Below are 22,858 nucleotides of genomic sequence, written 5' to 3'. Positions count from 1 at the left end.
ATGGAACTGATGGGGGCCCTACAGCCTGGCTTGCCTTCACCCATGGAAATCCCAAAGGATACTTATAAGATTATTATAGATTTGAAGGATTGTTTCTATACTATACCCCTGGCGCCTCAAGACTGTAAGTGCTTTGCCTTCAGCGTCCCCTCTGTTAATTTTAAAGAACCCATGAAGCGATATCACTGGCTTGTGCTTCCACAGGGCATGGCAAATAGCCCAACTTTATGTCAAAGTTTTGTAGCTAGAGCCATTTCTTCCACTCGTGAAAAATTTTCTTCTGTTTATATTGTTCATTATATGGATGACATCTTGTTGGCTTGTTCTGACCCTATCGTCGTACGACAAGCCTTTGGACAACTAAAGCAAGATCTGAGCCTCTTTGGCCTTATAATAGCAGCTGAAAAGGGTCAGGAACACCCTAAATACGTAAAAGGTTACGTATTTAGGCCATATATTAGGCCCACACTGTTTTAAAAGCCAAAAAATACAATTAAAAACTTCACACTTAAGAACTCTTCATGATTTTCAGCAATTCTTAGGAGATATAAATTGGCTTCGGCCTTATCTAAAGCTGTCCACAGGAGAGTTAAAACCCCTCTTTGATCTCTTAAAAGGAGATACCAACCCTACATCCTTGCGCAAATTAAATCCTGATGCCAGGAGGGCCATCCAAATTGTAGAAAAGGCAATTTCCCAGCAACAAGTGACCTATTGTGACTATTCTAAACCATGGGGAGTTTACATTTTAGCTACTTCTCACTCCCCAACTGCTGTATTGTGGCAGGATGGCCTACTTTTATGGCTTTATCTACCATCAACACCTGGCAAAGTGCTGACCCCCTACTACGAATTGGTAGCTAATCTGATACATATGTGCCGAGTGGATTCCCGTAAATATTTAGGTCAGGAACCTCATTTTATCTGTGTCCCATATAATCTACAACAACAAGATTGGCTATTCGCCCATTGCGATCCTTGGGCCATTGCTTGGGCCAATTATACGGGAAAAATTTTGCATCACTACCCGTCTAACAAACTTCTCCAATTTGCTGCGTGTCATACGTTTCTATTTCCTTCCATAGTACGGGCCTCGCCTTTATCTTCTGCCACTTTGGTATTTTTTTTTTTTTTTGCCAGTCCTGGGCTTGAGCTCAGGGCCTGAGCACTGTCCTTGGACTTTCTCAAGGCTAGAGCTCTACCACTTGAGCCTCAGCACCACTTCTGACTTTTTTCTATGTATGTGGTACCGAGGAATCGAACCCGGGTCTTCATGCATGCTAGGCAAGCACTTTAACCACTAGGCCAAACTCCCGGCCCCCCGCTTTGGTATTTACAGATGGATCCTCTAATGGAACGGCTGCTTTGACCATTAATGGGAAAACTCAATCTTGGGTTACGGGTTTTTCCTCCGCCCAAGAGGTGGAATTAGAGGCTGTTTTACAAGCACTCGTCCTGTTACAAGACAAGCCCTTTAACTTATACTCAGACACTCAATATGTAATTCGTGCTCTTCAAGTCATAGAAACTGTTCCCTTTATTGGAACTCCAATATCCAGACTTAATTTCGCCAAGTACAAACTTTGCTTTGCTCTCGCAACCACCCCTGCTTTTTTTGGCTTTGTTCGAGCTCACACTAATCTTCCTGGCCCTTTAAGTGAGGGCAATGCAGTTACTGACTCCGCCACCAGAGTTTACTTAACTCAGGTTGAACTTGCTAAGCAGTCACATGCCATCCACCATCAAAACAGTCGAGCCTTGCGCCGACAGTTTAAATTATCTAGAGAAGCAGCACGACAAATAGTTAAGACTTGCTCCAACTGTGTCCCTTTTTCACCAGCCCCCCATTTAGGTATAAATCCACGAGGACTGCTTTCTAATCACATTTGGCAGATGGATGTCACACATGTTCCATCATTTGGCCGATTAAAATATGTTCATGTTACTGTAGATACTTATTCTAATTTTATCCTGGCCACCCCCCTGGCTGGGGAAGCCACTAAACATTGTATTTCTCACTGCATTCGATGCTTTGCTGTGATGGGTATTCCCTCCCAAATAAAAACAGATAATGGCCCTGGCTATGCAGGCCGAGCATTTCAATCCTTCTGCCATTCCTATAATATCACTCATATTACAGGCGTTCCTTACAATCCTCAAGGTCAAGGCATCGTGGAGAGAGCTAATGGATTATCAAAACATCAAATTGCTAAAATACAGAAAGGAGAGTCGTATCCCGCTACCCCTGTGAATATACTTAATCATGCTTTACTTGTTTTAAATTTTTTGAATTTGGATTCAAATAATTTATCTGCTGCTCAGCGATTCTGGGAAAAAAGAGAGCAGCGTGCTTTTGCCTTAGTAAAGTGGAAGGATCCCCTAACTGGTGCTTGGCATGGACCCGATCCTGTTCTAACCTGGGGTCGAGGGCATGTATGTGTTTTTTCACAAGGAGAAAATGACACCCGCTGGCTGCCTGAACGCTGCGTTCGGATCGTGGAGAGTGACAGTGGCCATCCAAGCAGCGACTCACTGGGCCTACACCCCCAACCCTCCAGTGGTGCATCCTGCGACGTGGGAAGGACCTGAGTTATTTGTGCATGTCAATCGGGACTGCTACCGATCCACTTGTTCCACACATTCATATGAGCTGTGTTTCTCCTCCTTTTACTATTATGTAGGGACCTTTTAACATATTCATTGACTCTACACAATTTAATATGCGACATTATTTTGTCTTTACCATCCCTCTTCTTAATAACCTTTTTTGTAAAAGATGCCCAGGTGAAAAGCAAAGTCCTCCAGAGGTAAGTAGAAGTTGGCCGACCCCCCTGTATGTCTGTGTTTTGTTTTATTTTATTTTATTTTGTTTGTTTGTTTATTTGTTTGAAAAGGTGCACTGTGGGCCTAAAACAGAGGCCTGGGTGGTCAAGGGACGCCTTGACCCCCCCTCCCCTTCTGAGTTTCTTGTCGATAACAAGGCATACCTGAGAGTCCCACCAGCAAGACATGTCTAAATCTAAAAATAACTGTTTGGTGAAAACATTCATTTGAGCTCATGTTTTTTGTGTTAAGTGTATCTGATTGAGTCCAATTTTCTTGTTATATGTCAATGTCTGATTATTTAAAAGTCTCCGTTTCTCTGTCTTGTTCGTGTTACATATTTTTCCTTGTCCAGTTTTGTCTTTAAAATTGGTACCATTTCTAAGTATGGATCCTTATGGTTTTTCTGTGCGTACTCAAGCACACATCCTTGTTATTTATTTGAACATTTCTGGGCCTAGCATGGCCGCTCCCCCGTGTCTGCAGTTGTAACAAGCCCTGGAAAAATAAATTCCAGCTAAGTTGCCTTGCAAAAAGTTTTGTTTTGAACCTGGTTCTCACCTGTAAGAGTAAAATTGGCAAAACTCTCTTGACACAAACTTCCGGAAAATGAACGGCCGATATTAATTTTGCGCGCTTTATGATCTTTGAGTATGAATGTGTGTGAATGAGTGAGTGAACATGTTCAAGGTTAAATTATCAGCATGCTGTATAAAACAATGGATAAATTTATACTTAAACACAAAGACAATTGGGTAAATCTAAGCTTAAAACTTCAAGAAAAATATTAGGTTTGAATGTTTTACAATGTCTCAAAGGATTATTACATTGGTTTAAAGAGAAATTGGTAAAAAGTACTTTTCTAAAGCCCCGGAAAAAAAAAATCTGGTTTTGTAATACTTAGAGCTGTTTACATTGTAAACATTGTATCCTGTTTAACCCAGAGGTATTAGGGAATTTGGGATTTATTACCTTTAAAGTTTGGAGACATGTATTAGAGATTTAAATGTAAAATTGTTCATTAATGTCAGAAACTTTGCCTATCTGTCTTTTCTTGCAGACTGACACTGGAAGTCTGATGATAACTTTTGGTGCACTGATGTTTGTAATTCTTGCATTAGGGAAAAACTGTTATTTGAGTTTAAACTGTTGATGGAGTTCTAGGCAGTAATAATCTAAACTGCAGAATAATACAAAAAGTCTCTTCAAAGGCAAAGGGAGTGACCTGGGCCCTAGGGGGCCTGGAGGCAAAGGGAATTCCTTTAGCCTTGAAGGTTTTTCAAATGCAAATAAAGACCAAAGTGTTAAGAGTTTAAGTTAAAAAGTGTGAAAGTTTTAAAGAAAAGTAGAAATGGTTTCTGAACAAAATTTAAAAGTAAAGTTGTCCTAAAGTTTTGTTTCTAAAAAAGGAAACAAGGAAAATTAGGACTATCAAAATGGTTGCTTAATTGCTATTTCAGCTTACTCTTGTAAGTTACTTTACAGCAATCTCCAGCAGGCCCATGGAGAAGGACAGCAGATCCTCATTCAGATGTAAGTTTGGCCCTCACCAAGTTCTAGGTAGGCTCATGCTTAGAGACTATTTCTGTGTTGACCACCTAGTTGCTTTAATTGGAGTAACGTGGCCTTTTGTAGGACTCATTGATCTGAAAGCCGCAGCTTTGAGCCTGCCCGGGCAAAGCAAAGTCCCTGTGAGACTGTGGTGTCTAATCTGCCAGCAGGATGCTGGGACAGAGTTGCTTTGGAGCTTGAAGTGGCAGAGTGCTAGCTCTGAGCTGAAAAGCTGGGGGAAAGCACTCAAGCACCAAGCTCGTGACTCATAGTGGTAGGGTGCTAGCCTTGAGCTGGAGAGCTGAGAGACAGTGCCCAGGCCCCGAGTTCAAGTACAGCAACCAACAAAGTGAAATGCCAATGGCATGTTTATCCCTGTGTGGAGAGACACTACTGGGACATGAAAGCCTCTGCTTGGGTGGCAGAGATGGTGTCAGATCTTAGTCACTTGTGCTTGGCCAATCAAATTAATCAGAGCCGGAAGGTCATAGAATAGTTTGTAAGCATGCCTTACTAATGCCCGTGCCTTTCATAACTGGGCAGGAACTTGTCAATCTTCTGTGATAGTGGGTAGTTTAAAGTCCTAATTGAGCGAAATTTTTATTTTGACACCAGCCACAAATTCAGGAAAAGTTTGTGGATCTGAGGCTTGTGTCTCTATTAATCTGTTTAGATCTGACAACTGAAGCATTGTTAAGGTTGCAGAAATTTAGTTCCCCAGACAATCAAGAAAAAGCCTTTGCAAATGGGTGCTATGTAAGCTACACTATTGTAGCCAAAGATAGTTTGTGCAGTTGTTAAATGTTAAATATGATCTCTAGTTTGGAGTAAATTATTGTTCCTAATATCTAATCCTTGCAACCCCTTGATAAAACAGGCTAGGCTTCTTAAGGTCCCTGGTCAAGCACAGAGACAACGCCCCTGAGTCAGCTTGAAGAAGTCACAGAAGCTGAATCTCCGCCCATCAATCCCCGTTAGACGAAGGGACCAAAGTCATTTTTGGAAAATGTGGCAGGATAAATTAGAGGTATAGGAAAGAGTAAAAATTGCACTTGTGTTTCTTTTAAAATAAAAATGGGGGATATGTTGGGAGCCAGAGTGGAATCAAACTGTACCTTGATTTGCATCAGACAATGGCTTTATTGTCTTATTGTTTTCTGGTCTTATTCTGTTTAAATGACCTGAGAATTACCATATGAATGTAACACCTGGAAGTTCCCTGGGTCTCAAGAAGGGAAGAAGCTGGAGTGGAAAATAAACGGGGCAGTCTTTACCTGGACTGCAGACATCCCGGACCCAGTGTGTCTGTCTCTCTTCTATTTTTTCCTAGTCCTTGCCCCCTATTTCAGGAACCCCAATCTGCGAACCCTGGTTTGCTGCCGGCTGGCCCCGGCACTCCACCACCTGGTAAATGACACCAGGGGACTCACCTTAACTTTCTACTTGGCATTTCTTCTTTTTTTTTTTTTTTGCCAGTCCTAGGGACTGAACTCAGGGCCTGAGCACTGTCCTTGGGTTTTCTAAGGGCTAGTGGTTTACCACTTGAGCCACAGCACCACTTCCAGCTTTTTCTATGTATGTGGTACCAAAGAATTGAACCCGGGTCTTCATGCATGCTAGGCAAGTACTCTGTCACTAGGCCAAACTCCCGCATTGCTTTTCTGACTCAATAAAATGGTCAGTGGAATTCTCATAAGTCAGGTGGTTTCAAGAAAATTAAAATAGACTGGGCATGGAAATTCTGACACAAGCAAAACCAATTAAGGTCACAGGGAGTAACCCCGGATAAACTTGGACTAATAATAAACAGGAATAAAGTGTCCCCGGATGATTTCTATGACAATAACATGAAACTGAAACTGAAAAAGGAGGAACTTCCCTCCCCACACACACACCCCCAAGTGTGGGCCAATGGAGAGATTCTGCCTCTGGATTATCAACTCTATAAACCAATACACTTCTTTGGGTTTGGCATTCCAGTATCCATCCATTGCTTTTATTATAAGCTGAAATTGCAATGCTCGAGTTCAGAATCCTTACCCAAAAGACCATCAGAGACCGGAACCAATGTAAAAACAAAGGAGTCTGTTTCCCGGCTGCAACTGGTGACGCTGAGAGCCTCGAGCTCAGGGTTACAGTACTTTTTATACATTTCTTTGGGGAAGGCAGGGACTTCACATGCATCATAATATCTTGTAGCAAATCATTACATACCGCAGGAAATTCATAAAACAACTCTAAAACATAATTGGTGTATCACTAAGCGGGAAAGACCTCGAAAAGGATCATTGGCTAAATCAAGGGACCGCAAACTGATTGGTAATCACCACATGGGTGTCTCAGGAAGATACATGCTAAACTGCACGGCTTCTGGTTTGCCCTGAGCAAACACCATCTGTGGCGACATCCTTGCTTGGGCTAACACCATCTGTCCATCTGTGAGACATCCTGCCCTGAGTAAACATTATCTATTTTTCTTTCCCAGAATTGTTTGTGCAAGGCTCTCTGTCGTATTTCCTAGTATTAAGACTGCAGTGGGTCAGGGATTTAGTTTCAGAAAGGGGTCAGTAAAATGGGGTTGCTCAGGTATCTCCAAATAATGGTCCGTTTACCTGGTTTTAACAATAAAAATAGTGCTCTGCTGCCTGACACACATGGAGAAGACACCAACCAAACCCATTAGGACAAAACTCTTCTTGTCCAGCAGGTACCATTCAGAGGCAGTGGGGTGACACAGCTCAGATTAGAGGGATGGTGTCCTGTCCTCAATGGAGTCACTTGTGCTTGCCCTTTCAAAAGTAACTAAAGCTTGGGGGTCAAAAGAAGATAGTTCATAAGCATGCCTATGGAATGCCTATACTTGTCTACCTTGTAACTGGGCAGGAACTTATACTCTTATCTGTCATCTACTATCACTGCGATTTTACCCTGTCTTCTCACTTTTGGGTGGAGGGGGAGGGCTGACCATTTCAATTTTCATTTTCTGCCCATTTTATTGAAATTTGTAGAAGTCTCACAGGCCAGACTGTTTCAACAAAATTAAAATAGACTGCTCATGGAAATTCTAACATAAGTAAAACCAATTAGGGTCACAGAAAGAAACCCTGGATAAAGAGATTAGTAAAAGAAACATGGATTGTGTTCCTGGAAGACTTCTGTTTCAGGGAAATGAAACTAAAACTAAAAAAGGAAGATTCCGCCCCCTACCCACCCAGTACAGCCAACCAAGAAGAGGCCTCTCCTGTCCTCTATAAATACAACTGACCTGTTTTTAGTTCACTGTTCATCCATTGCTTTCTTTTAACTATATCGAGTCCTCAAGTGGTTGACACACAGCCTTGGCTTCAAGATGACTTTGGTAAGTGCATTTTGACTTATGAGAGAAAAATCTGCCATTAGAGGCCTTGCTTGATGCAATTAGAGTGTATACCAGCTTTAATTTTTTTTTTTTGAGCTCTACAGCTCAAGGCTACCGACCTATCCCTGGCCCTGGATGGTGTCCCTGAGCTCTGCGGCTCAAGGCCAGCATTCTACCCTTGAGCCAACCCCCACTTCCCATTTTTTCTAGAGGTTAATTGGAGATAAGAGTCTCAGGTTCTTTTGTGTCCAGGCTGGCTTTGAACCTTGATCCTCAATCTCAGCCTCCTGAGTAGCTAGGATTACAGGCGTGAGCCACAGTACCCAGCCAGCTTTAATTTTTTTTCAAAGCTTTCCAAGTTGCATTAAATGAGGTGCAGTGCTTCATGTCTATGCTACTTGAAATCAGGAGACTCATACTTTTAAGGCTCACCCAGGAAAAGGGTCTCCAGACACCTCTCATCAGAAAAAGTTGCATGGAGTAGTGCAAGCCTTTCGCGCCAGCTTCAATGAGAAGATTTCTATACAAGATAGCCAGGGCAAAAAAGTGAGAGTTTATCTAAAAAAAGAAACAATCAAAAGAAAATGGGCTAGAGATGTTGCACAAATGCTAGAGCACATGCCTACAAGCCCAAGGCCTGGAGTTCAAACCCTAGGACTAACAAAAAACAATTGTCCTTTTGCCAAAGTGCATTTTGTGTAAAAGGCAATGAGTTCTTTGCAGGGTGAACAGCTCATTTCTGTGTCCACAGGAAGTGATTTCAGGGTGTCAGTTAGGGGCAAGGGGAGCAGTCACTGTGATAACATTGGTAGAAGCTGGGTCATTGTTCTAGAAGCTGTGTTATTGCAGCTCCCTCCTCCCTCCTCTCTTCTCCCCCTCCCCCCTCTGCCCTGAGTCCCCAATATTGCAGTGGTTTAACTTACACCAAGGAAACTCAGATCTCAGCCTTCTGAGTAGCTAGCATTATGTACTCTGCCCCGAGCCCCTCTGCTGCCCTATCTGTGTCTATATCTATGTCTCAGTGTCTGTCTGTCTGTCTCTGTTTGCTGTCTGTCTCTGTCTCTGTGTCTCTCTGTCTCTGTCAATCTCTTATCCTTCAGATGAAAATTAAAAGGATGTACATTCTCTGTATCCCTTTGTAGATAGTACCTCCTTGGGTATTTCCATCAACTTTTATACCATTGAGAAGTTTATAAATACTTGTTAAATAGAGACAGATAAGAAGGAAAAGTGCCAAAAATAAGGGTCTACCAAAAAGGAAAAAAATCCACTAAGCAGCTAACGTTTAAAGTCATTTTCTAAAATGATGACTGAGTTGGACGCTGGTGGCTCACACCTGTAATCCTAGCTATTCAGACGGCTGAAATCTAAGGATCACAGTTCAAAGCCAGCCCAGGCACAAAAGTCTATGTAACTCTTATCTCTCCAATTAACTACCAGAAAACCAGAAGTAGCACTATGGCTCAAGTGGTAAAGCACTAGCTGAAGAGCTCAGGAACAGCACCCAGGCCCAGAGGCTAAGCCCCACAACTGACAAAATGAAAAAAAAAAGTTAACTGAGAAGTATTGCTTTGATTCCCTGAAATGTGCCATATTATCTTCCTGTCATATTATTGCTTCACATGAGTACAACCCAATTAGGAACTGGAAGAATGCCTTACGGATCTCAGATGCTATGGGGGCCCAACACTCTTGGATACCCAGACCAAAACAAGCAGAGGATTGACACATCGCTGCCTGAATCCTGCTGCTGCTACTGCTCTGTCATCTTGATTAAATTCATTCAGTTTAGAAATGACATTGCTGAATCTTTCTCCCAAGCCATAGGAACTTGCACAGACAATGCATTGCCACCATCCAAGCCAAGACAGTTCCCTCAGTACCTGACTTAATCTAAAAGCCTCAAGCCAAGATGGAGGACAGTATCAAAAGCCCAAAGCTACCCATTCTTGTTCTCTTCATCTCCCGTGATGTGGCTCAGCACCATCTTTCTCCTTTACCCGTTGCCCTTCTCTGTGTGGCATGTCCACTTCTGGCACTGATGGAGGGTGGAAGCTTCCATTAAGCCACAGAGAAGGCTTATCTCAGGCACACAGTTCATACTGAGGCAACCTGACTCCTAGACTGTTGCTTATGGCCTCTTGGTTTGTTCTGATTTCAGATGTCTCAAATAATGATGATTGGTGTGGTTGCCGTGTTTGGTTTGTTGGCATTACTCATTCCTACGCAAAAGTCCTCCAGTAACAAACAAGACGTAAGTACTAGGGCTCTTTGGTGGGCAGAAATATGCCCCAAGTGGGTGGAGTCTAGTGGGGGTCCCTGCCAAGATGTAGGTAGAGTCACACAGTATCTATGCCCCCTTCTCCCCTCTTTAGCACTCCTCATGTGTGCTTGTGTTTTCAGCATTTCCATTACAGACATGACCCTAAATCCAAATGATGCCTCGGGATCCAAGAAATAATGAAACTGACATGAAGTGAAGACAAGGAACTCAGAAATTACCAGATCGTTTTCCCCTGGGGTCTGAAGAAGACTTTGCCCCACTGGCTTCTGCATCATCTCTACCATGGCTTCATCCCATCTCTCACTTAAATTCACCCTAATATGCAATGCTGACATTCTGCCTTCAACTAGATAGGAAGTAGTGTGTGTGTGCTACTAAAATATCTTCTTCATGGCATGAGCAGCTGTGTGGTGTTGCGTCCAAACAGAAATCTTGGTTACACATCCATGTCCTTCCCTGCCTATGAGCTTGTAGGTTGGAACAGCAAACTTCTCACCCCCATTTTCATTCCTTCAATCACCCAGTCCCCTAATAAACATGGATCAAGCACCTGCTCTGTTTGAGGAAGGAGTGGAAGAGGAAGGAAAATGTTAGACAACACAAGGTAGGATGGGTGCCACATAAGCCATTGTCCTCTAACATGGGACAGCAGGGGAGAGGGGCGGAGGAACACAGTGATAGGTGGGGGCTACTCTGGTGAGCTAGGAAGGGCTAGAGCAGAGAAAAAGCCAACTTGAGGGAGACACGTTTGGGTAGGTCACTAAAGGGCAGGGAAGATCTTTCGCTGCACGGAGGAAATACACAACTCCATGATGGTTGAGTCATCCATCAGTAATGGTCAGTCCTTTACATGCTGTGGTGGGCAATGGCTTCAGGAAAAAAAAAAAGTCCAGAATCCTGAGACTGCTGCATCCTTGTCTATGGGAATCCTGTAAGAACTATGAATGGGCCAAGAAATATAAGTAGACAGTGTGCATGGAGGAGGCCAGAGGCCAGCAGGAAACTGCTGGTTATGTGATTGTTTAGCTTGTGTCTGAGGAAACACACAGGATTCTGAATGTCTGACTTTCTGCAGTAATCCTGTCAAAAACAAGACAAGGGGTTGGAGGCATGGCTCACATGGGAGACCACCAGCCAATCAGTGAAAGTATCAGATACTGAGTTGGAGTCCCAGTCTTGGACCAAATGAAAAAAGACAAGTTCTTGTGTTCTCTTACTGCTAATTTCTCCTTGGCCTCTGCCCTTGGATCTATAATCAAAACTGCCCCAAGTCTATACTTGCTGATCCCTTAAAAGTGAAAGATGGGGCTGGGAGTTTGGCCTAATGGTAGAGGGCTTGCCTAGCATGCACGAAGACCCGGATTCAATTCCTCAGTACCACATACATAGAAAAAAGCCAGAAATGGTGCTGAGGCTCAAGTGGTAGAGCTCTAGCCTTGAGAAAGTCCAAGGACAGTGCTCAGGCCCTGAGCTCAAGCCCAGGACTGGCAAAAAAAAAAAAGTGAAAGATGAGCCAGGTGCAGTGGCTCACACCTGTAATCCTAGCTACTCAGGATATTGAGATCTGAGGATTGCTTCAAAACCATTCCTATTGATTTCCTTGTTGCTTAAATTGGAAATAAAAACCACTCAAAAAACAGAAATGACACTGTGGCTCAAGTGGTAGAATGCTAGCCTTGAGCACAAAGATGCTCAGAGAGTTCTATACACTTGACCGCTCCAGCAAGCTGAGCTTTAGTTTCCTTTGGGCATGTACTAACTCGTGTTGATCGCTTTTTCAGGAAGGAAGGAAGGAAGGAAGGAAGGAAGGAAGGAAGGAAGGAAGGAAGGAAGGGAGGGAGGGAGGGAGGGAGGGAGGGAGGGAGGAAGGAAGGAAGGAAGGGAGAGAAGAGGAAATCTAGCTGGGATCTAGTGGCTCACATCTGTAATCGTAGCTACTCAGGATGCTGAGATGTGAGGATCACGGTTCAAAGGCACCCTAGGCAGGACATTTCATGAGCCTCTTAGCACCAATTAAAAAAGCTGAAAGTGGAACTGTGGCTCAAGTGGTAAAGTGCTAACCTTGAGCCCAAAAACTCAAGGATACTGTCAAGGCCCTCAGTTTCAAGCCACAAACTGATGCACAATTTCTTCATGTTCCTGTGTCACATGAGTGCCACTCGGTGTGCACAAACACACAGGCACACACCTTAACATGTATACACACATGTGCACATACCCATGCACCCTCACACACTCAACTCCTTGCCACTGGAAGGCTGTGGTCCACCAGCCTCCTTATCTAATGGCAGGCACATTGGAGGAAGAAAGAAGGTAGACAGCGCCCCAGCATATCTCCCCCAGGCATGTTGGGTCTCCATCCCAGCTCTGACACTTACATGAGACCTCAGCACCCAGCGGGCCTCTCTGGGCCTCAGTGTCCCCTTCTGTAGACTGGACAAAGAGAAAGCGAAGCCCTTGCTGGGAGGCCAGTGACTCCCCGCCCCCAGCTCCCTTGGGCCCCTCCTTGAGGGAGCTAGGTGGAGATCTGGGGGGCCAAGAGGGACAGAGACCTTCCCAGAGGCACAGCTCACAGGCAGAGATTTCCCAGCCCCACGCGAGAGCAGCAAGGCTTTCACAGGAAAATGTGTGAATGCAGGAGCTCAGAGACAGCGGGGAGCGAGCGGCCAGCACAGCCATCCTGGCAGCCTGGTGAGTACCCGCTACCTGCCTGGAGGGCAGCCCAGACCATGGGGTACGGGGAGGGGGGGTTGCAACGGGGCCCCTGGGGATGGAACAGAGAGAGATGTCTGGGCACAAAAGGTTAGACTCCAGGGGTCTTCCCTGACATAGTACTAAGAGGATCACAGGACCCTCTGGGACTCCCAGTTTGGGGGGTCATGGCACCTCCACTGCATGAGAAGTTCGGGGACAGGATTGCATCAGCTGCTGCTCCTCAAAATCAGTAGCTGACATGACTCAGGTACCCCAGGGAAATAGAATCTTGCCCTGAACCTGACCCAACCCTAGAGTGATCAGAGAGGGGATCCTAGCCCAACTGCAGTTGTTTCTCCAGATGTTTCCCCCAGGGAGGGGTGAAGGGTTCCCCTCGTTTGAAGATAGAGAATTGAGACCCAGGGAGGGGAAGGGGCTGTCCCTGCCACCTGACCTTCAGCAGGATAGGAAGAAGAAAGGGGTGGGCATTAGAATGGCAAGGAGGCATGGGTGTGGGACGGGAAAGAGCTGCCCCTCCTCGTGTGCCCTTCCCAGACCTGTGGGAACAGTGAGACCTCCATGGCCATTCCTGAAATCTCAGAAGAGCTGAGATTGGAGAATCCCAGGGCTGTTTGGTGCCATGTAGTCAGATTTAGAAGGAATCCGTTTCTGCCCAGTCCACCAAATGGCGGGCCAGGGAGCAGAGCTGCAGGCAGGGCAAGTTGGCAGGGGCATCCTGGGAAGCCTGGGATATCTCACCCCCACCCCAATATCACAGCCACTCACTTGATGGATGGGGAAACTGAGGCCCACAGAGGTGAAGCAACTTGCCCAAAGTATCACAGCTAGTTGCCATAACTTACCAGGATAAACCCCCAGGCTGTGGCTTGATCATCATCAAAGCTGCAACAACCAGGCATATAGCCTCTCCCCGGATGCTCTCCTGTGAACTTCATCCCAGTCTCCCGATTTATGTCTCCTGTCCCCCATTGTGTCATCTCCTCAGCCAGCAGCTCTGGCTTAGAAATGCGCAAAGCTGCTTTCCCTCCTTCCTGAAGAAGGATAATGCTCAGAGATGCTCCTGAGACATGTCCCAGATGCCTGGGGACATCTCAGCCTGGACAAAAGGGCAGGCTCTGGCTGCAGGTCAAGGAAAACCCCTGCAGGTCTGAGGGCCTCTTGCATGCCAGGCGCTGATCTGGAAACAAGGCAGGCTTTTATTATAAGCTCTAAAAATCTAGTAACTAGCGAGGCGTGGTGGTTCACTGTAATCCTAGCTACTCAGGAGTCTGAGCTCTGAGGATCAAGGTTCAAAGCCAGCTCAGGCACTAAAGTCCGTGAGATTCTCATCTCCAGTTAACCAGCAGGAAACCGGAAGTGGCACTGTGGCTCAAGGGGTAAAGTGGGAGCCCAGGACTGACCATTAAAAAAAAAAATCTAGTAACTGTTTACAAACAGTCCAAGACTTGTCTTGTTTCAACCAAGATGTGGTGATAAGAATGCCCCATCTTCGTGATGGCTGGTTCTGCCTGAGTCTGGTCCTTGAGCCCAGGCCCAGGCAGGTAAGGAAGGTATTTGGCTGGCTAAAGGAGGAGGAAAAATGGGGGTGAGACATGTATTTGCTGGGGAGTTGTGAGCTGGCATTGCCCTCCTGAAGCAAGCATATCTCCAAAAGGGTATTAGATGGGGTCCTGCGATACCCTGCTATCCCCACCCTTGAGGGTCCTCACCCCCCAAAAAAGACTCCATTCAAATTTCCCAACCAGCTCCTTCAAACAAGACTGTGTCACTTTGTATATGTGTATGTATGGGCCAGTTCTGGGGCTTGAACTCAGGGCCTAGGAGCTGTTCCTGAGGTCCTTAGCTCACGGCTAGTGCTCTACCACTTGAGCCACAGCATTTCTAGTTTTTCTTGGTAGTTGATTGGACCGAAGAATCTCATGGACTTTCCTGCCTGAGCTGACTTCAAACTGTGATCCTTAGGATAACAGGTTCTCAGCCACCTGCTCCTAGCTCCAAATCCTCAGTCAGCTGAAACTTCAGCTTTAACATCTCCACCAAATAGGTCCACCTCAGAGGCTCCCATGCTGCCCCTCACGGTCCACATGCCATCTGTGACCTCAGTTTTCCATGTCTGCAGCACAGACAGATGACGCCACCCTCACAGTGTCGTGGTGGGGTCGGGAGGAGTGTTGTTTGGAAACAGTCCAGGGCGGTGCTGTTTCTAGTTGTGTTCCCTGGGTAACTGACAAGGAATATGGTGTTGAAGTTTGGTGTGTTGTGTATCTCCCAAGATGCCAAGGAGGGGAGGGAGAGGGGACTGCAGTGTTCCTTTTGCTCATTCTGCCATGGGTGCCTGCATGGTGGGGACTTGCTAGCCTGGGCCAGGTGACTTTTGGAGTCCAACAGGTGGCCAAATAGGCCTTGGCTTTGGGCTGACAGAGGAGGAAGAAGAGAGACATTTATGAGACTCTGACTCATGCCTGCTTGTCATTGACACTTCCCCTACCTCTGAGCCAACAGTCTATTTTTGTAGGTGTTTCTCTTCTCCTGAGGATCACACGCTGCCTGTTTTATCATAGTTCTCACCACCTATCTAGGAGAGATGTTGTTAATTATGCCTGTGTCCCTCTGGGCTATTCAGCCCTTGTTAGTCCACCCCAGAGAACATCCACCAACTCTGCCCACAGTATTTAACTGCCCACAGTTTTAATTGCCCCTGGTGAAATGACACCCATAAAGGCAGAAAGGAGGGAGTTTTTCACCTCATTAAGTCTGTTCCATTTACAGACGTTATTCTGAAAGGATCCCTTCCTGACTTTCTGGGATTCAAATTCCTTTCTAGACAAAGGTGACACTGTGGTGGTGAATTGACTTAGGGGAATGCAGCGTCCCAGCATCAGTGGTTTTCAATTTGATGATCTTTGGTCGCCAACCAAGCACTTCAGAACGTAACCCCATGAAGTAAACAAAAGTACAATGTTAGGTCCCTTCACTCTGCCAAAGCCAGGATTCAACCCAAGCAGTGGACGGATTCTGTAAAGTCAGTGTCATTCTGCTGGAAAGTGGGAGTCTGAGACTTATCCCTAGCTGTATCCATGAGGTGCTGGGTGACCTAAGGGAGGCAATCCCCCTCTCTGGGCTTCTGTTTCTCCCCCTCTAAAGCACAGCACCCACCCTCTGTCACCTGACCTTTTCTCCTACCACATGAGACTCTGAGAACACGACACACCTAACGTGCCTTTATTCACTTCTGCCTTCCCAGCACTTAAGCTTGCCGCTCACAGTAAATGCTCACGTGTGCAAGTTTCTCTTGTCCCTTCCCTGAGACTCTCTACACCTGGAGGCCTTTGTATATAGTGGACCCTGGGGACCCACCAGTCTGTAGGTCTAAGGAAACCTCCATTGAGGAAAAGCCACACACGCTCAGGGCACAGAATTCTGTACTGTCCTGTGGCTGCTTGATTCATTCTCCCCATAACTGCACCCAGCATCTTCCAGTAAATGCCAGCTATTCACTTGGCATCTCAGTGAGGCACATCATGAGTCCATCTTGGCTTCGGGCCATGAGAACGACTTTTACCTTGTTTAGGGGGGGAGGTACCAGTTGCTTTTTTTTCTCCTTCTTCTTTTTGGTCATGAACTTGGGTCCTGGGTACTGTCCCTGAGCTCTTTTGCTCAAAACTAGCACGCTATCACTTTGAGTCACAGCACCACTTCTGGTTTTCTGGTGCTTAATCGGAGAGAAGAGTTTCATGGATTCCATGGCAGGAAATTCCCCCCAGGAGAATTCTATGCCCAGATCCAACAAATGTGAGCAGAGAGGCCAGAAGTGGAAGGCAAATCCTGTCCTCTGGGTCAAGAAACTAGCCGTGGGTTCTTGGACAAGCCCCTACCTTCTCTACAGAGAGGAGAATGTTTAAATATATGATCCTCTGAAAGCTTCCAGTGGGCCAAAGGTGTGTCCCAACACACAGAAGGCCCAGAGATGAAAACTAAAGTTCCTTCCACATCATTTAGTATGGATATTAAGATCAGGGAGTCTGAGACCCTAACTGGAGTCTCGGCTTCACCCTGAGGGCTTGCCCTGGGTCCTGGACTTCTCTTGCGCGAGTCTTGGCCTCCCCAGCTATGGTCCAGGATTGAGGCACCACTGTGCCTCTAGGAGTGCAGGTAAGCCAAGGGGAGGTAATTTGCTGTGTATGCAAGTGTGTCCCCTCTATCACTGCCCTTATTATCTGCCGAGCCTCTGTTTCCCCAGGCCCTCTGAGCACCATGTCTACCCCACCAGCCAGCAACGGAGTGTTCGTTGTCATCCCACCCAACAACACCAGTGGCCTCCGCCCACCTCCCACTCTTCTGCCCACCTCCATGTGCCAGCCTCCTGGAATTATGCAGTTTGAGGAATCACCACTAGGGGCGCAAGCACCCAGGGCCACCCAACCCCCTGACCTGCGTCCCGTGGACACGTTTCTGACTGGAGAACCCAAAGCTTTAGGGGTAAGAATAAATGGCTTCTCTGCAGGACTCTAGATGTGGGTGTTGAGAAGGTACTGAGGGCCGATGCCGGGGGATCTATGAAGGAAGAGAACAGGTAGAGACACTTACTAAAGACTGCCCTACACTAGAAAAACAAGCACCTGTCCCCCACGGGGTCACAGACAGCGAGCTAGGGAACAAATGACTAAGAGAACTCCAGTGAGGACAATGAGGCTGAATATGAAGAATGAAAGGACTAAAAGTTCTCCGTGAAGCTCGAGGTGCGAAGGGAAATTGACATAACCTGGCAGCCAAATCGTAGATGTTAGGTTGAAGCTTCCCCAAGGAAGATCTGGTGGAAAGGAGAGTGTGAGGGGAAGGATTCATCAGGCAGAGCGGAACACACAGTCCAAAGTGCTAAGGTCAGGATGAGTGTGGCTTGCTCAAGGAAGAGGCGGAAGGAATGAAATACAATGCACAAAAGATGGACAGGCCAGCCCCAGCTCTCATAGGGCCCATCCTACATCTGTTTCTGAACCGTGGCCTTGAGATATTGGTCTCTGTAAGAGAGTATATGACAAACTAGATAGGCAAGCAGACATCAGGCAGGCAGACAGACAGACAAGCAGGCAGGCGGGCAGATGGATGGATGGATGGATGGATGGAGAGATGGATGGATAGATAGATAGATAGATAGATAGATAGATAGATAGATAGATAGATAAACATGTAGATGACCTTCCAAAAAGGCCACCTGAGCTGGGTGCAGTGGCTCACACCTGTAATCCTAGCTACTCAGGAGGCTGAGATCCAAGGATCAACGGTTCAAAGCCAGCCTGGGCACTAAAGTCCGTGAGACTCTTATCTCCAATTAACCACCAGAAAACTGGAAGTAGTGCTGTGGCTCAAAGGGTAGGGTGGTAGCCTTGAGCTGAAGAGATCAAGGACAGCACCCAGGCCCAGAGTTCAAACCCCACAACTGAGAAAAAAAGACCAGGAGTTCACGGTTCAATTCCTCAGTACCACATACATAGAAAAAGCCAGAAATGGTGCTGTGGTTCAGGTGGTGGGGCTCTAGCCTTGAGAAAGCCCAAGGACTGTGCTCGAGCCCTGAGTTCAAGCACCTGGACTGGCAAAAATAAAAAAAAAAGGCACCAGTGGCTTTCATGTAATCTGGGCTATTCAGAAGACTGAGATGTGAGGATCTCAGTTCAAAGCCAGCTGGGTCAGGAACGTTGGTGATCCAACACTCTTATTTCCAGTTAACCAGTTGTAGTTAGAAGTGTTGCCCAGGCCCTGTACTCCAGCCCCAGGGCCCGCTGCGCCTGGCAAGGCTGAGCCACGGTGGCAAGGCTGAGCCATGGCTGCTTTCCACAGACGGTGCAGATCCTCATCGGGCTCATCCACCTGGGCTTTGGCAGCGTGCTCCTCATGGCCCGCCGGGGCCACCTGGGCATGCTCTTCATCGAAGGTGGCGTCCCCTTCTGGGGAGGAGCCTGCGTGAGTGTGGGGACCGTGGGGGAGGCCTGCTCACACCCCCTTCTCCCCCCTGCCTGACCCCTATCATTCTTTGAGCTCAGCCTCTCCTAGGTGGGGGCCTAACCCTCACTCTGTAAAGAGTCGTTCAGCTCCCTCCAGAATGACTGCTGAGCACAGCTCGTGACTGCCAGGCCTGCTGAGCACTCAATCAGAACCGCGAAGAGCTAGGCGACGCCATTCCCTCATCAAACAGTTGATGAGCAAACACTTGACACAACCGTGTCTTCCTCATGGGACTGTGACGTAATGTCAATGAAAATGTTTACTTTGGAAGCTTCTGACCCAAGTTCCCTGGATAGGAGACTCTAATAACCCCTGGAGAGACCCCAAGGTCACGGCCAAGAGACAGACAGGGCAGTGGTCAGGAAGGAGCTGCTGCACTCTCCCTCGGGTCTAGGGATGGCGTGGCTGGCACCCAATCCCAGCCAAAGCCTCACTGGGCCTTCTCCCCCCTCTCCCCACAGTTCATCATCTCCGGGTCCCTCTCAGTGGCCGCTGAGAAGAACCACACCAGCTGCCTGGTGAGTCCTGCAAGGAGGCGGGCACCAGGGGCAAAGATGGCACTGGCCCCCACCTGCTCTCTGCCTCCCATCCACCAGCCATCCTTTCCAGGGGGGCTCCTAAGTGCCCGAAATGGGCAACCCCCAATCCCTATACACAAGCGTGCTTTCAAAATCCATCCCGGGGCAGAAAGTGAGGCCCCAGCCATGAGGTGCTCACAGTCCCTCAGAGAAGAAGGGGTGAACAGACTACAGAGGGAAAGTGGAGGCAGCAGTGCCACTCCTGAGGTCCAGGGAAGAAAGAGAGACAGAGACAGAGGAGGGAGAGAAAGAGGAGGAAGGAAGGAAGGAAAGGAGGGAGAGAGGGAGGGAAAGAAAGAAGAAAAGAGGAGGAGGAAGAAGGAAGGAAGGAAGGAAGGGAAGAAGGGAGGGAGGGAGGGAAAGAAAGAAGAAAGGAGGAGGAGGAGGAAGAAGAAAGGAAGGAAGGAGAGGGAGAGGCAGAGGTAAAGGGAATGGGAAAGGGAGGAGGAGGAGGAAGAGGAAGAAGAGGAGGAGGAGGAGGAGGGAGAGGCAGAGAAGGAGGAGGAGGAGGAAAGGAAGGGGGAGGAAGAGGGGAAAGAGTAAGGGGAGGGGAGGGGGAGGAGGAAGATAAGGAGGCAGAGGAAGGGAGAACAGCCCAAACGTTACAACTGTGCAAGTTCCACACAGTATGGCTGCCTTGGCCATGGAGACAGAATGTTAAGAGGTGGGACCAGCAAGCTGTTACCTCCTGGCCTTTCCTCCTCCCTTCGCCTTACCCCCTGCTCCTCTCCCTTCTGTCTTTCCACTCTCCTGCAGGTGAGGAGCAGCTTGGGAACCAATGTTCTCAGTGCCATGGCGGCCTTCGCTGGGACGGCCATCTTGCTCATGGATTTCGGCGTTGCTAACTGGGTGTGTTGTCAGAAGTTCTGGTGGTAAAGGTGGGATGGTGGGCGGGTACTCATGAACAGGGGGCGAGGGGAGGAATATTAGTACTGGGACTTGAACTGAGGATCTAGGTGCTGTTCCTGAGCTTGTTTTTGCTCACAGCTGGTGCTCTTTCACTTGAGCCACAGCTCCATTTTCCAGCTCTGGGGTGGTTGGTTGGAGATCAGAGTCATATGGACTTTCCTGCCCAAGCTGGTTTCAGATTGAGGTCCTCAGCTCTCAGCCTCCTGAGTGGCTAGGATGGTAGGTGAGGGGTATTCGTGGGGGGGGGGGGGACTCTCGGCTGGCCTTGACTGTGGACTTTGGTCCCCAGGATGTGGGCAGGGGCTACCTGGCTGTGCTCACCATCTTTACCATCCTGGAGTTCTTCATCGCAGTCATTGCCACACACTTCGGATGCCAAGCCACTCGCGCCCGAGCCAATGCTGTGAGTACTCCAAACCCGGGCTTCCCAGCCTCTCTGACCCCAGCCTCTTCCCATTTGCCTCTAAAAAACAATGTGGAGAGTCTGAGCTTCCACCCGTGCACACACCCAGGGACCTGAAGCCTTCAGGGATGGACAAAGACGGGCCTGTTCACTTCATGGCCACAAGGGGCGCCATACCAGGGGCGGCTCTATCTTCCATGATGAATACAAGGCCTGGGTTAGGTCAAAGGACTGTGGGGGAGTGGGGATTCGTGTTAGAAGAACCCCTAAGAGCAAAGGCCACAGTGTGGGGGCCAGAGGATGGAGATACTCTGGTCTTGGAGTGAGCCAACAGTCTGGATTCAGAAAGGTTATCCCATCCACAAGATCTGTCCAATATCCAGGCCTCCATCCTCTATGGAATCCCCAGACCAGACCAGGAACTGCTCAGGTAGACAATCACCCCTCGTGAAATCCCTTTGCTAACAGAGGCAGGGTTGTTTACTGAACTATTAGTTGATTGCACCTTCTGTGTGCACAATTCAGCCTTGCACGTGCATTTCCAGGGGGCCTGTGTCAGAATGGCCGCCAGGCTGACAGCCTCCGAGCCCACCCAGGACTTTCACGGAGGTTTCTTCTTCTTCTTTCTAGTCTGTGATTTTCCTGCCAAATGCCTTCAGCACAGACTTCAACATCCCCAGCCCAACTGCCTCTCCACCCCCTGCCTACGACAACGTGGCTTACATGCCAAAGGAGTCCTCTGAGTAGCCCACTGGCTCCCACAGACCAGTCCAGCCTTCCCCCTCTTGGCCCAGCCCCACCTTGTTTCCCTGGAGACCCTCATTCCCTGCTGTCCCCTACATGCATTCTCCTCTGCCAAGTGAAGTGTTCCCCAATGATCCCCATCCCATCAATCCCCCCCCCCCACATACACACACTGGCTTCTTTCTTTAAAAGAGAAAGCTGGCTCTCTGTCCATCTCCCCCACCCTGCTTGGCAATGTCCTCAGCTCAACCAGAAAGACCCATGTCCCTGGAGACTCACTCAGCTGGGAAGCCTGGCTTTGGGCCTGTAGGCTTTGGGAAAGTCATTTAAGTTCAGAGTACCCAGAATGCTCGGAGTGGAGAAGAGATGTTCAACTCCACACATGAAGGCTCCCCAACACCACCACCACTCCACAACAAAGCCACAGCCTGGCCTTGGGGCTCCTGGCCAAGACCTGCTCTGCTTGTTGTTTTCATTTTCCCACAGGAAGCTAAAGGTCTCTGAGGTAAAGCTGAAGCCCTTTTCTGGGCCTCAGAGCTCCACCATCATCCTGGGTTAAAGCCAAGCTTTGGCACGCCCACTGTCTTTGGGAACCTCCCTTTTTCTTATCTGTAATGTAAGATGGACTTGACTGGCCCTGCCTGTTAGGAAACTGAGTTGTGCGTGTTAGGAAAGAGCCAGTGGATGAAAGGAGAGAAAGAAGGCAGACACCTCAGCAAACCAGAACAGGCTTTAATCCTGGCTGCAGAGGGACTCTAAGTAACATGGAGCAGGGTCTGGGGAGGCTGAGAACAGGGAGGAGTGGGGGGGGGGGCGCGGTTAGGTGTTTTTTTTTATACATTCTAGGATGAGACTCTTCTTTGTCCTGCCCTGCTGGGGGTTAATTGTCCCAGCTGTCCTGTTTGGTGAGTTTCATATCTGGCATTTTAGACAAGTCCAAGTGTAAGGTTTTCCTGAGAATAAGGAGAGACGCCCAGTAGAGGTCAGTGGGCCATGAAAGTAGTACAGTTAGAATAAAGCAGATTCCCACCACTGCCCACCTCTCCTCCTCCACAGAACGCTCAGATGGACTGGGGTACAGTGTGCCCCAGGGAGCTGGGAAACCTCCCATGCCCTTCCATGTTCCCTGCCCCACCCCTGCCTGAGGAGCCAGGATGCTTGAGTTGCCATGGAAACAGAGCTGGGTCACAAGGGGCAGGGATAAGAATTCACAGGCCCTGGGCACCCAGTTTGTCTCATCCATACCCCATCCAGGGGAAAATAAACAGTGTGCTTACATTTTGAGCTGGTCTTGTTGCCCTGGCTTTTGTTAGGGCTTGAGCTCAGGGATTGGGTAATTTCCCTTTGCTTTTTCCTTTTTCCTCTCAAGTCTGTCACTCTACCACTTGAGCCACAGCTCCACTTGAAACTTTTTGCTGGTGAACTGGCGAGAAGCGTTTCACTTTCGTTTCTGACTTCAGATCTCAGCCTCCTGAGTAGCCAGGAGTACAGAT

At 47.8% G+C, this 22,858-nt stretch overlaps 1 protein-coding gene and 1 long non-coding RNA gene across 2 annotated transcripts; both read left to right on the top strand.

The window, feature by feature from the left end:
* The first annotated feature begins 7,627 nt into the window (after positions 1 to 7,627).
* On the top strand, positions 7,628 to 10,415 carry LOC150052512 (uncharacterized). The gene is made up of 3 exons (XR_016538024.1): positions 7,628 to 7,732; positions 9,894 to 9,986; positions 10,136 to 10,415. It is a non-coding gene; the product is annotated as an uncharacterized LOC150052512 (long non-coding RNA).
* Positions 10,416 to 16,985: 6,570 nt separating this feature from the next.
* LOC150052511 (membrane-spanning 4-domains subfamily A member 15) lies at positions 16,986 to 21,423 on the top strand. The gene is made up of 6 exons (XM_090348691.1): positions 16,986 to 17,210; positions 18,567 to 18,689; positions 19,193 to 19,249; positions 20,066 to 20,158; positions 20,508 to 20,621; positions 21,252 to 21,423. The coding sequence occupies exons 1-6, from the start codon at positions 16,986 to 16,988 to the stop codon at positions 21,366 to 21,368; spliced, it is 729 nt and encodes a 242-aa protein (XP_090204817.1). The 3' UTR covers positions 21,369 to 21,423.
* Positions 21,424 to 22,858: the final 1,435 nt, after the last annotated feature.

This window comes from Megascapheus bottae, chromosome 16 (genome assembly GCF_031878675.1).
Source record: "Megascapheus bottae isolate mThoBot1 chromosome 16, mThoBot2.hap1, whole genome shotgun sequence".
Lineage (NCBI taxonomy): Eukaryota > Metazoa > Chordata > Mammalia > Rodentia > Geomyidae > Megascapheus > Megascapheus bottae.
Note: the sequence above shows the minus strand (reverse complement) of the source record. Positions and strands in the feature narration are given on the sequence as shown.